Here is a 15,501-nt window from a genome sequence, read left to right on the forward strand (position 1 = left end):
GACGGTTCATAGCTGCCATGTGGGTGCTGGGAACCGAACCCAGGTCCTCTGCAAGAGCCATCCATACTGATCCATCTTTCCAGCCCCCACTGGCTCTTCTTATAGAAGACTGGGTTTGAATCCCAGCACCCATAGGGCAGCTAACAATCATCTGTAACTCCAGTGGCTGCACTAACATACATGCAAGCAAAACACTTGCACATGTTAAATACCCTCATTCTGAGCCCGTCAGTTCTGTTCCTTTAGAGAACCGAATACTGAAGGGCTGGGGAGATGCCTCTGGTACTTTTTCCTTAAGTCAGAGGACCTGAGTTTGATTAGTAGAACCCATCTTAGGAAAAGGCAGGTGCAATGGCCTGCACTTATAGTCCCAGCACTGGGGAGGCGGAGACAGGGGGCTCCCTTGGGCTCGTTGGACAGCTAGCCTAGCCTGCTTGAGCTCCAGATTGGGAAGATGAACACAGTATGTTTTCAAGCCCTTGGTCGTTCCGTTTTGGTTAAAATCAAATATCTTCACGGTCAACCCATGTTCCTCACCCTTAAGGACACCATGGTCCATTAGCCATGGCCAGACTTGGTGGTACTAGACCTAGCTGGGCTTTCTTTTAAGCATTTGAGGGTCGCTACTTGGTTTCTGCTATTCTGCAGTCTTATCATGGGGGATAGAAGTCCAATCCTTGCTGACCTCTTGCTGGCAATCCTGGCCCAAAGCACTGCCACCAGTGTATCTCTTGCCTCCAGTGTGCTGCCCTGGCTTTTGGCAAAGGTCACATGCCCATTCTGATATGCATCTCTCTCATGATAAGGAGCCTTTGGGTCTCTACCTCAGCATTGTGATGAGGCTGCTATCGGGTCAGAGCTTTGGTGGGACTGGTCACAGGGAGTGCTTCCCTATCAAGAATACTACCTCACACGGCATTATGCTTTCCTCCTTCCTGCCCCATTTCCAGGTCCTGCTGGCCCTGAAGATCTTTTGGAACCTGTCTGGTCTGTTCCCCATCTCCCTCCTTAGAGCCAGGACTAAAGGGTTGTTTTTTTGGTTTTGCTTTTAGTTTTTTTTCAGTGTTGGGGATTAAACCCAAGGCCTTGCGCATGGTTAGGCACAAGCGCTACCAATGAGCTACGCTCTAGTAGTCCCTGTAACTGAAACTGAACGGAGCTACGAGCCTGGGGAGAGGAAACGGAGAGAGCCTCCTCTGAGGTGGCATCCAGGGGTCAGCTGTCCTTGAGTGGGAGGAAGACATGTCTGCTAGCATGTGGGCTGGGTGTTCCCAAGAGCACCCACGTGGTTCTCAGCACCCTTATTAGGGAAGCTATGCACTGACTGCAGCTCCCTGGATACACATGTGCTCTGCAGGACCTGCTGCTGAGTGGCCACCTGAGGAAATCAGCCAAACCCCCTGTCCTGTTCCCTGACAGAGTGAGGCTCACTGCTGTGACACCCAGGAATGTTGGGCACACCGGGCATCTGAACAGACCAGCAGTCCAGGCACACAAGCTGAGAGAGAGAACACGGAGCTCAGAGGGGCTGCTGCTGAGGACTGAGTCAGGCTCCTCCCTAGGCCTGTCAGTCCTCTAAGCCAGAGAGGCTAGAGGTGGGTGGAGCCATAACCCAGATGTTGCCTCCCATCACAATGCTGGCAGGTCCTCCAGGTCTGTCACCAACAGAGCCACCTTCCTCACCAAGCCCTATAAATAGTGCTTGGTTAAACTTGGTTAAAACTGCATTAAGAATCTGAGGTCTGGGGTTGGCAAGATGGCTCAGTAGGTAAAGTGCTTGCCATGTAAGCCTGACAATCTGAATTCAACCCTCACAACTCCCATAATGGTGGAAGGAAAGAACACACTCCACCAAGTTGTCCTCTGACCTCTACCACACAAACACATAATAATTAAAAAAAGAATCTGGGGTCTGGGACACAGGCTGTAGCACAGTGGCAGAGAGCTGGCCTGGCACATGTGAGGCTCTGGGTTAATACCTGGCACCACAATTGAGAAACAAATTGGTGTTTTAGGATATCACTTGGTGAATCTGTATTAATTCCCTTTACATTTCTGATTTTTTTTCTTTTTTTTTTTTTGGAATAAAACTACCAAAGTGCTGAACGGACACCACGGTGGCTGCCGGTGCTGGTCCCTGACTTCTCCCTGTCCCTCTCCTCCACCAGGGCCTGGGTGGTACCCTGACAGAGGTGACTGGCCTTAGAGATATGCCAGCTTTGCAGCAGACCACATGAACCCCATAAAATAGACACACAATATACAAATAATTATTTATTTTGAATAAAAAAGTGTCCGACGTAACAGTGCTAGTGGCTCTGTGTACAAAACTCAGTATGAGGCTGTTACAGAACTGCCACTGTGTTCAGCACACACACCACAGCAGCATCAGATGTAAGCACCAGGCTCCTAAGGGCAACTGAGGGGGAGGGACCCAAAGGAGAGCAAGATAAGAGCTGGTGGCCTTTCGTTTATTGGATAGACGGCCAACAAGCCAACTGGGAAACAGGATATTACCCCAGGTTGATGGTTGGGCTGGACACAGATGATCCCTCCCTCAGTTTCCACTCCCTTCCCCTTGTAATTCCCCCGTCAGATTTTCCCAGAAACCACAGCTTCAATGTTTGATGAGCTCAGGACCCACACGCATCTTCAGAAACAGGCTAAACAGTGCTAAGGATGTGACATCTTGTTACTCTCAAAAACCCCATTCCAGCCAGCGAAGTAGCCTGCCCTCTTCCAACATTACTGGCAGTAGGGTGCTGAGCAGCTGGACATGCAGAGGAGGCAGGAAGCCCCTTCACCCACTCTCCACGCACAGGCACCTACTCTGTGAAAGGTACTTCCCCTTAGATGCTTAGGGAGGAAACAGGGAGACAAACCCCGCCCTGGAGGAGCGCACAGTTTAATACTGAGCACCAGGTACAGTGCCAGGGACAGAGCAGGTGGCTGGCTTTTTTGGGTTGGCTAAAATTTATTCCCAGCAAAATGTGCTATTATAAACTCCTTAGAATTATAAAAATTCCTTAGCGTTTTTAATTGAAACTCTGAAAGTCTAAAACATGCCTAGCTTGATCGGATGGTTAAGAATTAAAAAACAGCCCCTTTCAATAACTGTAAATTTTTCTCTTTATTTCAAAAAAAGTCAGGTGTAAACATACATACAATTCAAGCCAAGCACAAACTGTAGCAGGGGCATTGGGTAAACAGAAAGCATAAGCACTTTGCACAACACAGACACTGCATAAACAAGTGTGATGCTGATGCTCAAGTTCATGTCGTGTCAAAGTGCAAATCTGAAACAAAGCCTTGAAGAAGACATCATTCATAGACACTTGCATCTGACGTTACATTAGTACCATACAGAGAGACAGCGGACTTGAGTGTGTGCACTGCACCTGAAGGTTGGCCAAATGCAGACCCGGTCTGACACGGAAAACTGTCACTACCTCTCACGCTGCCCGATGACCATATTTGTTTTTCTGAGACAGGTTGGCCTTCAAATTGATTCTCCTGCCCCAGCCTCCCAAGTGCTCAGTATAGTATGCCTGTGCCTGGCACAATCTAGTTTAGAGTATTTTCTTTATGAAAAATAACAGAATTTCATGAAAGTGAGGTAAAGGGTAAATAACTTTTTTTCAGTGGCAAGTTTGGAACTCGGGACCTCATGAATGCTAGGCAAACACTCTACCCACTGAGCTACACCCTCAGCCCTGAGGTAAAGTAACTTCTAATCTTTTCTAATTTTTTTTTGGGGGGGGCTCTTTTTTGGAGACAGGGTCTCCCTGTACCCACAGCTGGCCTGGAACTCACTACATAGACCAGGCTGGCCTCGATCTAACAGATTGACCTGCCTCTGCTGGGATTAAAGGCGTGTGTCACCATGCCTGGCTACAACTTCTAATCTTCAACAAGAGATGCAGAACTCAGACCTGCTTCACTTCGCCCAGCCCAGCCCTTCAGCTGGAGCCTACAGTGCTGTCCCAGTGAGCATCACCTCTGCATCTTGCTCTAAACTCACTGTGACTAGGATCCTGCTTGTAGGCAGGGTCTCTCCCCCAGAATACAGACATGGCCTCGAAAGACACGTTAATACTGGCCTCTGCCTGTGCTTCAGTTACAGGAAGGAACCTGCTGCTTAGGGGACAGTGCTGCTGTAGGCTGTAGACAGCAGCGACGCTACCTTCTTTGAGTTTGGCTTAGTCCCATTTAAGGACATAATTCACTTGCTGGGCTGTCAAAGTCTTGCCGAGACCCTGCAAGTCCAGAGTGTGCTAACCGGGAAGAGGTGGTGAATCTGTCTGGCTGCTGGCTGTTCATGCTGACTTGGAATGCACCCCACTCAGCTAAGCTCAGTGTGACTAATACTGGCTGGGGTGCTGGGGTGGTGGCTGTGAGCCTCAGGTCTAACCTGAAGTGATTCAGCTACCAGACCACAAAATTATCATTTAAAGTTTTGATGAAAACCAGAGAGAGCCTAGTGAGTTGCTAATAACACCATTACCTCCAGAAAGCAGTCACCGTGAAGTTCCTTCTAGGAAGGGAGGCCCACAATACAGTGAGATGTTTATCTCATCCGTTTTCCATAGCTCTGAATGTACCCTAACGCCAAGAAACTTAATGGAAATCAGGGGAGCCTCTTTGGGACAGCAAAGCAACAGTGAGGTGAGCAGAAGGCTGAGAGGACAAGAAAGACTCCTGGTCACGCAGGCAGCCGGGCTCCCCACCAGCTCTGCACATCCCTAACAAGCACTGATCTGCACCTTAATCTGATGCCACATAACCACAACAAATGACTTTACTATTCCCAGCCTAGGTAACCTAGGTTTGCTAACAGATCCTGCCTTCATGCTTCGACATAAATGTTCTCAAAGTCCTCCTAGAGAAGCAGAAGAACGTCACACTCAACTTTGAGCTTTGCTGATCTTCTAATGATTTCTGACACTGGAAACAACTGCTAGTGTTGGCAGCTCTAACAGTAGGTTGAGGCTGTCTGGAGTCTGGGAGGGACACATGAGGACTCTGGCTGAATACCAACAAGTTATCAGTTTCCTACTTAGAGTAAGAGGAACAAGTAGCCCCAGCAGAGAAACTTGAGACAGACCAGTAACACAGCTCACAAGGTCTCCGTGCAGTTGCTCCAGCACTAATGCAGAGCAGCAAGCCTACCATCCTTCCCATTCCTGAAAATTATCATGGCTACCACTGAAATCAACCTGAACCCCGACAAACAGATCAGGTAAATTTGAGGCAAGTCTGGAGGGTTATGTGTGCTAAGTTTAAGCTGGAAGAGGTAACTGGAAGATTCCAAGACACCCTCTGCGGCCCTCCTGTACACTGACCCTTTGAGAAGCGCTCAGAAGCGCACTATGCACGAAGCCAACTTCATCCCCAACTCTGTTCGCCAGCTCTGAGGCCTGCTGTGTGTCTGGCTGTGGGGACATGTAGCTGAGGCTGGATTTCAGAGTCCACTGATGCCACTGGGCAGAGCCCCTTGTAGGAACCATGTTCCTGTCACCATGTTACTCCTATAGACAAGTTACAGAATAACGTCAGAAATCCTTCTGTTACTCCTAATTGTCAGTTTCTCAGAACTGCACAATTGTTTCAAATAAGCAGTTAAGTTTTTAAATGGTAATAACACAAAATTCCCTGTAAGAACGCCTAAGGAGTTGATTCAGAACAGAGAAAGAACTGAAACAGCATGCATGATTATCACAACTGGAACAATTCCTTACGTCACCTCAGTTTTTCCTGCCACGTTTACTATGCCGAGAACAGCTACAGGCTTCAGCTATGCAGTGTCAGAACAGGGCCACTCAGGACCCCAGTGGGCCTGGTTCTTTCCTGAAGGTCAGTTTAACTTGCTGCCCCAAGCCTGGATAAACACTTCCTGAAATTACCCCCAAAATGAGAACATAAGACTCCAGCAAACACATTAGCAAGCCGAAGCTAAGTCCCACTCTTAACAGGACATCTCAGGCAGTGTCTGGCAGTGCCTCTTGGGGTCTATTCCAAGTGCATGGCAATGCCAGGGTGCATAGTAAGACAGTGTGGCCTTGGCAAGTCTGTCTCTCGTGGTACCCAAGTACCAAGACATTATTTCTGAAGTGAGGACAGTTGTTTCTCACTGAGGCTACAAAAAACAAAGCAAGAAAGTATGTTAAACTAAAAGCCAAAAAGATGATGAAATAATTAAAGAATTTCATATTCTGTATTTTCCACCCCATGTTCCAAAAATACACCATTCCAAAATGTGTGCACTACAGTTAATTAGCACCAATCCCTAGGAAACTTTCTTTAAAAATCTAAAACAGCCAGCTGTGGTGGTGCACACACAGTCCCAGCACTGGGGAGGCAGAGGCAGGAGGATCTCTGTGAGATCGAGGCCAGCCTAGTCTACAGAGGAGTTCCCCAGCTGGGGCTACAGGAGACCCTGTCTCAAAAACTCTAAGATTGTAATTCCAGAATGTCTATTATAGGTTTTGATTAAGAGCTACCAGTCAGAACTGTTTCTGTCTTCTTTTTATAGCCTGCAGAAAAACAGCTGTATTCCAAATATTAAGAGTCTTTGGAGAAAGGAAGAATTCCCAGGCTGCCCTGCCCACCTGAGGGCACACACTTGCAGCGCCAGGTCTTAAAGGCCTCCAACTCCACGCTGCCCTTCTCTTTCCAGGAGTCCTAGACAGATTCTTCTCCCAGATGCTTGGGGAAACATCTGGAAATATCAATGTTAAAAATACTGAATTGATTTAATACTAAAAGAAGATCTCCCCCTCTAACAAACATCTAGATTAGCACTGGTGAGTGACGTGGGCGATGACGAGGGAAGTGGAACACTCCATCTCTTTATACACATTAAGGAGCTGGCTCAGGAGATCTGATGACACAGGAAGAGAAAAATAAATCACAATTACTAACTTCTAATAGTCACCTGATCATTTGATACATTAAGAACAATTTTAGACTTGGCTTAAAAAATATAGTTTTAAGAAAATGGTTTCCATATGCAGGACAAGTGGATGGGACACAGATCTGCAGCCGTCTGAGAGCAGAAACCAGCATGTGCTGCTTTACACACTTTAATATCAGCTGGCACACAGTGTCAGTACCAGCCAACTTCAGCCCTTGGGAGCCACAGGCCATCCCAGACCAGGACAAGGATGAAAACCTAACTCACCCAGCAAGGTCCTTATATGCGTTCTTTAGAAGAGACCAGCATGTTTCTAGAAACAGTATATATGACACTCTTTCTGTTCAAACTGCTTCAGTCAAGACACTTGAAAAATAAGTGTTCCTTGTTGGGCAAGGAGCTGAGGGTGGCTAATGTTCACCTCAAAATGACTCAAACTTTCCATATCTGGTCATTTAAAAAATATCCTTTAGACCTGGAGATGGTGTGTGTACTTGGGAGAGCTCCCAGGGAGGCCCTCCCGATTTCCAGTGAGAAGAGTGCCTCTCCATTGCTCAGGGCCAGGCTCTCCCTAGCGCAGCTGCTCCTCAGGCTCCAGGGAACTTTCTACAGCTGAGTTCATGTCCTTCCGTCCCCCACCGCTGACACTCAGAAGACAGGAGAGTCACAGAAAGGGCAGGGGCTCTGCAGTAACCTCTTAATCCAGTCGGGATCTGCAAACAGAAAACAAGCAGGACCAAACGTTAGCCTCAGAAAGGGCCACCAGGACAGGACGTGCTATGCCGCGTGCAGCGTGCGGGCACGGCACTGGGAGCCCTAGCTATGTGTCCATTCACAAGGCACTCCACTCTTTAAGGCTTCAGTTTCCAAAATTCTAAATGACGCAGTACTATTTAAATCTACGGTTCTCAAAGCTACATTTGTAATGAAATTGGAAAATGAGGGTAATGAGTGGATGTTTCATGAAGCTACACACATTCAGGTTAACAGAGGGCTGCACTTCTGACTGTGTTCTTTACACCTTAGTTTTGGTTTGGTTTGTTTTGCTTGAGATAGGTTCTCACTATGTAGTCCAGTTGTCACTATGTAGCTCAGGCTGGCCTTGACCTCTTGACCCTCCTGCTCTGGAGTACCCAGTGCTGGAATAACAGATATGTGGCATGATTCCCAGTTGTTACTGTTAAGATATTCTTTCAAAGGATGACAGTGATGGCAACTTTTCAGAAATGTCATGACCTAGAGGAATAGACATGCAGCAAAAAGGGCCTCCCTCACCCCCGGCCTGGGAAATCTCTGCCCCAATTCAGTTCTGTCTCTGGACCCAGCAGCTCCTCACTGTTCCCACAAGTGGCTCATCTTAGAGCCGAGGAGTGGGGGTTGGGGTTTTAAATTCCAGTCTTCTCTAGGTTTCTTGCCTAAACAGCCTACCAATTTTCAATTGCGGTATCAGTTTAAGTGTTCCCCAAATATGCTTCAAAGTAGGTCAACAGAACCAGGGTGTGACAGAAAGGTTTTCGGCCTAGGTTCTGCATGTACCTCCACAACAGAAGTGAAACCGGAACCCAAGCTGCCAACATACAACCTTGACTGCACTGGAGAGCTTCAGCCAGTTGGAGCAAATGTCAGTAAGGACCGAGTTTTAAGTGGAAGGCTTTGCTTTCTGTTCACCAAGGGAGACCACGCATTTTGCCCAAACATGTATGACTGATTCTACACACTTGTGTCTCCCTGGCTTATTTGGTCTGAGTGTGAGGTCAGTGAGGCTTAGATCAAAAGCTGCCATTCTCAAGGCCATCAGACACCAAGCTCCTGCGTGCACCTGTGCTCTCGTCCCAGCTGGCTCTCAGAAGTAGAAATGTGCGCTTTGCCACAAGATGACCAAGGAGCACGGAGACCCACCAGGAAACCCAGCGGGACTTCTCGTACTCCAGTGCAGCGCCTGTTACGGAGCAGTGCTGTTTCCGCACCCAGCATCACCTGCAGAGGTGGCATCCAAACAGCAGGCCTGACACGGCCCGGAAGAACCTGTCTGCTGCAGGAACGGCAAGAGTAGAGCCACTTCATCACCCGCTGAACAGCAGCATCACTCCAACATGATGCATTCCTGTGACCACTTGTTAATGAGCTCTGGCTTCATAGAAGCTGTAGAGAACAGGCTACTCTGTCCCCACAGAGGACACTAGGTGGTGTGGAGCCTGACCCCAGCCCTGGCATGCTGCTGTACCCTCTCCCAGGCTAGAACAGCACCCACCTTCTGGAGCCGGATGCCGGGCAATGCTGTCATGGAGCAAACACCTTCGGTATATCAAGCTCTGGCAGGACTGGTAGGTTAAAAAGCACCTACAGAAGACAGTGCAGTCAGGGGAGAAGGCTCTCTTGAGATCCATCGACACCGGGAAGGCAGGCGTCCAGGGTAAACCCCAAAGTTGCCATGGCAACACTTCCCTCCGTGTGGCAAAACCTCCATCACCACACTGAGTGACAACCATGCAGGTCATGAAGGGAAGGGACACAAAGCTTTTAGGTCAGAAAGTTCCGGTAGCGTTTCCACACTGCGGTACTGAGAAAGAATTTAGTTTGCTCCTCTCTGCTCCTATAAACTGTCAATGTTTTTTAAAGGCTCACCTATCATATGGGAAACATCGCTCTTTCTTGTTACTTTTAAGATAAGGTACAAGGACAGTCTTAAAAACCTTCAGGTATTGGGGCTAGAGAGGTGGCTCTGAGGGAAAGAGTGCTTGTTTAAGTTGGGCCTAAGTTCAGGTTCTAGCACCTCAACAATGCCCGCCTCCCAGTGGGGTAGAGACCAGAGAATCACAGGCTTTCTGGCTGCCAGTTAGCAGAAAAAGACAAGCACCAGGCTCAGGGAGAAACCTTGCCTCAAAGGGATAAGGAGGGGAGTGACAGAGGACACTTGATGCTCTTCTCTGGCAACACACAGAAGTGTACAGACACCATGTGCACACATACCACGTGCACACAGAACTTTCAGGTGGCAAACATGAGATCTGTGGTACAAAAAGAAAGGAAACTAACAAACATATCCACAGATTTAGTTCAATTCTGCTGCCCATGAGTACTCACTGAGCACCCACCCAAAGCAGGCCGACAGGACGGGCAGGTACGAGATGGCAAAGAGTGTAACAGCTCTGGAGGAAGATTTCCCCAAAGGTAGTCTTCAGGTGAGCAAAAAGGAATAGAAAACAGCAGAGGTTGGGGAGGGGACTCCAATGAGCATAGGAAGAACGATCCCAGCTGAGACGGCGACATCTCTCACACAGAAATGATGCCCCAGTATTTCGACACTGACCTTAATCAGAAAAACGGAAGGCAGCTTTTGTGAAAGAGCTCACTACTGTGGAAGGCATTAATACATCACAATCCCACACAAACTCTAAGCAGAACGCCAGGCTTCACACGCTACCACTAATCACTGACATAGGGAAAATTCTTTTACTCCCCAGATGCCAGTGTCCTCATCTGTAAAATGGAAATCACCAAGGGGCTGCCCTGTGTACGTCCACCATGAAGATGTCCACCTTGAGGATGTGCTGACTAAACAGATAAGCGTGCTGCCCCAACTTGCCCATCACACTGACAGGCTCAGCTGGATGCTATTTGCATTTCAAATTTTGATTCAAGAAAGTCTAAGCTGGGCTTGGTGGCGCATGCCTTTGATCCCAGCATTCCGAGGCAGAGGCAGGCAGATCTCTTTGAGTTCAAGGCCAGCCTGGTCTACATAGCGAGTTCCAAGACAGTTGGGGCTACAGGGAGACCTTGTCTCAAAAAGACAAGAAAACACAAAGAAAGTCTAAACAAATTAGAAAAGAAATTTGTTAAAAAGGGAATAAATCAGAGTATGCACATGATTGACAGCTCTATCCCATCAAGAATGGGATTCTGGCTGGGCACAGTGGCAAATGCCTGTAATCTCAGCACTTGGGAGGTTGAGACTGGAGGAACATAAATTTGAGGTCAGCCTCTGCTACATAATGACACCCATCCACAACACACACACACACACACACACACACACACACACACACACACACACACACAAAACCACCACCAGAAAGGGGGAAAAGGGGGGGGATGATGATAAGTGTAGTGTGTAGTACAGCTCTATTTCAGTGAAAAATAAATTTAACATTTTTACTGAACGTCTACCAGGCACTGTTTTAGAAACAGCTGTGAACAAAACATAAAAGTCCTTGTGCTCAGGGTTTATTATTCCAAAGGAAGGTGAACTAGGTAAAAAGAGCTGGGTATGCTGGCGCATACCTTTACTCCCAGCACGCAGAGGCAGCAGATCTCTGTGAGTTGGATGCCAGCCTGGTCTACATAGTGAGTTCCAAGCTACCTGGGGCTTTAAAAAAAGATCCTATCTAGTGGTGATTAGAAGGCAAAAAACAGAACAAGAATGAGGCTCAGGAGCACAGAGCACTCCTTGGGGGAGGAGGATGTCAGACTTTAAGTGCAGTGGCCAGGAAGGCCTGACTGAGGAAGCACGTCCTGAGGAGGCTGTGCAGAGATGTCCTCAAGTGGCAGGCTGTCTCACTGACCTAAGCAAGGTGGCCAGTTCTCTTGGATGGAGACACCTGGGAGCTGAGCTCAGAGAGAAGGTGAGGGGAGCCAAGGGCCCAGGCTCTGGAGAGGCTGCAGGTTGCCAAAGGGTTCTCGCTTTATATGCATCAGAAACAGACAGGCGCTGGGAGCCTTTGTTTTTGCAGTGCTGGGGCTGGAAACCAGGGCCTTGCAGATGCTAGGCAGGTGCTCCACCATAGACCCACACCCTCAGCTTTAATGGAGAGCTTGGAGCAGAGGGGCGACAAGAACTGGTGAGGTCTGCTGAGCATCACAGCCACAAGTGTACAGAGAACAGACCAGAGAGGAGGTTGGAAGCAGCTGGCCCAGGTGGAAGGTGACAGTGCCAGGGCCATGGAGCGCCACATTCCACAGGAAGTACTGAGGCCAGACACAACAAAGATGCTTGGTAGGCAGGAAGTCAGACACACAGGTTGGACTAAGGAGGAGACACAGGCTTATCTGTGCACAGCCAACAGAGCCCTCCAGGAAGGGTGAAAGACAGAGAGAGGGCAGCCTAAGGATGGATGGACAGATGGATGCTGAAGAGATGAGGTGTCCTGGGAGGCGGGTGATGAAGTGCCTCAGGGAGGGGACAACAGATTCAAATACAGCTTTCAGGTCCAGTCAAATGAGGGTCCACCAAAGTTACCTCTTACAGGTGACTAAGGGGAAAGGAAGAAGAAGGATTCTGCCTGGCTATCTGATAGCTTCATGCAGGAATATAATGTACTGATGAATATAATGATCCCCACCTTTTATCTCCCATCCCTGTCAGGCCCCACCCGATGAAATGTAACCAAAAAAGGTCCATGAGTACGCAAGCCCACCCACTTCAGCACTATTTGTAATATCTTAAAAAATGGAGCCCTTGCCAGGCATGGTGGCACATGCCTTTATTCCCAGCACTAGGGAGGCAGTGGCAGGCGGATCTCTGTGAGTTCAAGGCCAGCCTGGTCTACATAGTGAGTTCCAGGCCAGCTGGGGCTATAGGGAGACCTTGTCTCAAAAAGACCAACCCCCCCCCCAAAAAACAAAACAAAAAAACAAAACCCCAAACCTGAAGCCCTACAAGGCAAACAGCAACCCAGGGAACATGGAGCACGCCTGTCTGGAAGGCTGCTCTGCTCACTCTAGAGGTCTAAGCCACGCAGAGCTGACAAGTGGGTGCACGCAGCCTGCCAATGGCTTACCGGAGCCAAATGTGCCCATTGGAACAGACGGCCTGCTTGCGATCAGTGAACGGCAAGATCTCCTTACACAGACTGCAATGCTCGGGGAAGGTCTGCTTGTTCATCTTCTTGGAGATGTGTCCAATCAGCACCTGGTGAGACACCACAGGTGGCAGAGTGAGGGCAAGCACAGGTTTCTGGCAGCAAAGCCTAGTCACATGAAACACACAGGACTGTGTAGGGAGAAGAGTTAAGTTACTGTCCAAAAAACACAGCACTGTACCCTCAACCTGCATCAACATCAAAGTAAACAGATTGGTGACCCTGAACTCTAACCTCAAGGAGAAAACGTCTGAAAACCAAGCTCTCCTTTCTTGTCTTGTTTTAGATGCTTTAGAACATAATTCCATGGGAAGCAAGTTATTATTTAGTGTTTCAAGAAGGAAAGCCGTAATGTCCATAGGTGGAAATGGACTATTACAGATTCTGTAGAACTATCCAAATGTTTAGTCTTTAAAAAAAAAAAAAATGATTTCTATGTTTATGTATGTGTGTGCTCCCATGTGTGTGAGTGCCCAAGGAGGCCAGAAGAGGGCATGGGATCCCCTAGAGCTGGAATTATAGGCAGTTGGTCAATGTGGGTGCTGAGAACCAAACTCAAATCCTCTGGGAGAGCATCAAGTACCGTGAACCACCTAACCACGTCTCTAGCCCACAAATGTTTACTCTTTTAATGCCAAAGATTTATAAAGCAAAGACAATTAGTATTAAAAAGCAACTACCCCTTCTGATGGCCCAAAGAGCCACGTCTAACTTAGCTCAGCATCTGCACCTGAGACAGCCGCCAGCTCTGCCCTGCTACCCCCCTGGGAAGACAGGTGCTTTTCTCTGCTTTAGTAACAGTACTTTTTGGGGAGTTGGGGTGGCACTAGGATTGAATTTAGAGCCTTGCACATGCTAGGCAAGCACTCTATGGTGAGCCCTCTTTTTGACTTTGAGAAAGTCTCAATACACTGGCCAGGCAGGCCTTGAACCTGCTGTACCCACCTCAGCCTCCGTGTTGGAGGGTTCTAGGTTCTAGGCTTGTGCCACTGGGCCTGGCTTAAGATTGTATTCTTTTTAAATTTTTTAGTATTTTATTTATTATTTTTATTTTATGTGTATGAGTGTATTGACTGCATGTAAGTGCATCCATGAAGTCAGAAGGAGGCATCAGATCCCCTGGAACTGGAGTTATAGACTGTTGTTAGCCACCATGTGGATCCTGAGATTTGAACTTGGGCCGGTTGTGATGGCGCATGCCAGTAGGATATGCTGAAGAGGCAGAGGCAGGAGGATCACAAGATTTGAACTTGGGTCCTCTGCAAGAGCAGCCACCTCTCTAGTCCCCAAATCAACATCTTAGGTTAAAAAGGTCTTTATCGGATGCAAAGTTGGATTTTTTGTGGTGGTGGTTGTTTGAGACAGTCTCACTATGTCACCCTGACTGGCCTGGAACTCTCTATGTAGACCAGGCTGGACTTGAACTCACAGATCTGCCTGACTCTGCCTCTCTACTGCTAGGATTAAAGGCATGTGTGGCATGCCCCACTGCAGAGACATGAATTTCATTCTTTAATCAGAACTCAGATACTGTAGGAGTCAGGAACAATCTTTCCACTTTTTAAACTGGCTCAGCCAGAACCACGCAATAGGTACATAACACTCAGATGAGAATTCTAAAAAAGAACAAACCTCATTACCATCCTTACATGTTTTTGCTATTATCTCACAGGTTTATAATCATTCTAACTAGTCCTGACAGTGAAAACCAGAGTATGCCCACAGACAATTTGGAACACAAGGAAACCAGGTTTAAAAGTTAAAAGTTGACTTCTGATTATTGTTTTTTTTGAGACAGGCTTCCCATATAGCCCCAGCATAGAGGAGGGCAGCCTTGCATGCACAGAGATCCACCTGCCTGTCTCCCAAGCACTGGGATTAAAGGTGGGTACTACCATGCCTTCATTACACTCAAGATCCCCTGCAGACATCCTGTGAGCAGTAATTTCAGGGGCGTACACTGGACTCTGCAACAACTGGTTTGTGACTGTTTTAAAGTTAGGGATGATATGTAGCCAAGGATGGCCTTGAACTCCTGTCCTCCTATCTCCACATGCCCAGAACTGGGATTACAGGTTTGCCACCACTCCCAGCTTATTTGTATTTTTTACCACAAATATTTGAACCATACGCCATACGCTTCTGTATTTTTTGTGCCACGTTCTTCTGTTTCATTGGGCATTGATAATACATGCCCTTTGTATGAATTATTTTACAAAATAATTTTGAATGTATTGTAACTCTACTTTTTTCCTTGTATTTGTATAATAAATTTTAATTGATACTAAAAAAAATAAAGTTAGGGATGAGAATATCTGATTTTCTCTTTTTTTATTTGTCTTTTTGAGACAGGGTCTCCCTGCAGCCCCAGCTGTCCTGGAACTCACTGCTACCACACCCGGAGATTTTTCTCATTTTTAATGAATACTTTAAATAAGACTATTTAGGAGCTGGGCATGGTGGCGCATGCCTTTAATCCCAGCACTTGGGAGACAGAGGCAGGCGGGTGGATCTCTGTGAGTTCGAGGCCAGCGTGGTCTACGTAGTGAGTTCCAGGACAGCTGGGGCTACAGGGAGACCCTGTCTCAAAAAAAAAGACAAAATAATAATAATAAATAAATAAATAAATAAGACTATTTAGGCAGTAAGCATCAATCTTTAGAGTAAGGAACAGACCTTTGTGATTTTCAATTTGTTAGTCTGGGAGGCAAAGGTAACAGTTTCTTTTCT

The 15,501-nt window shown here is 47.5% G+C and overlaps 1 protein-coding gene across 2 annotated transcripts in view; it reads right to left on the bottom strand.

The window, feature by feature from the left end:
* Positions 1-3,111: 3,111 nt before the first annotated feature.
* Gtf3c4 (general transcription factor IIIC subunit 4) overlaps positions 3,112-15,501 on the bottom strand; it is a 30,835-nt gene continuing 18,445 nt past the window's right edge. The window contains exons 3-5 of one of the 2 annotated variants that reach the window (XM_008843953.3): positions 12,691-12,821; positions 9,165-9,253; positions 3,112-7,626 (exon numbers count right to left, since the gene is read on the bottom strand). In XM_008843953.3, coding sequence (XP_008842175.1) covers positions 7,562-7,626; positions 9,165-9,253; positions 12,691-12,821 — 285 coding nt within the window. In that variant the 3' untranslated portion in view covers positions 3,112-7,561. The remainder of the gene's footprint in view (positions 7,627-9,164; positions 9,254-12,690; positions 12,822-15,501) is intronic. The other variant, XM_008843954.3, reaches the window with a different exon arrangement.

Source organism: Nannospalax galili, unplaced genomic scaffold (genome assembly GCF_000622305.1).
Source record: "Nannospalax galili isolate Female #2095 unplaced genomic scaffold, S.galili_v1.0 scaffold300, whole genome shotgun sequence".
NCBI classification, from domain to species: Eukaryota; Metazoa; Chordata; class Mammalia; order Rodentia; family Spalacidae; genus Nannospalax; species Nannospalax galili.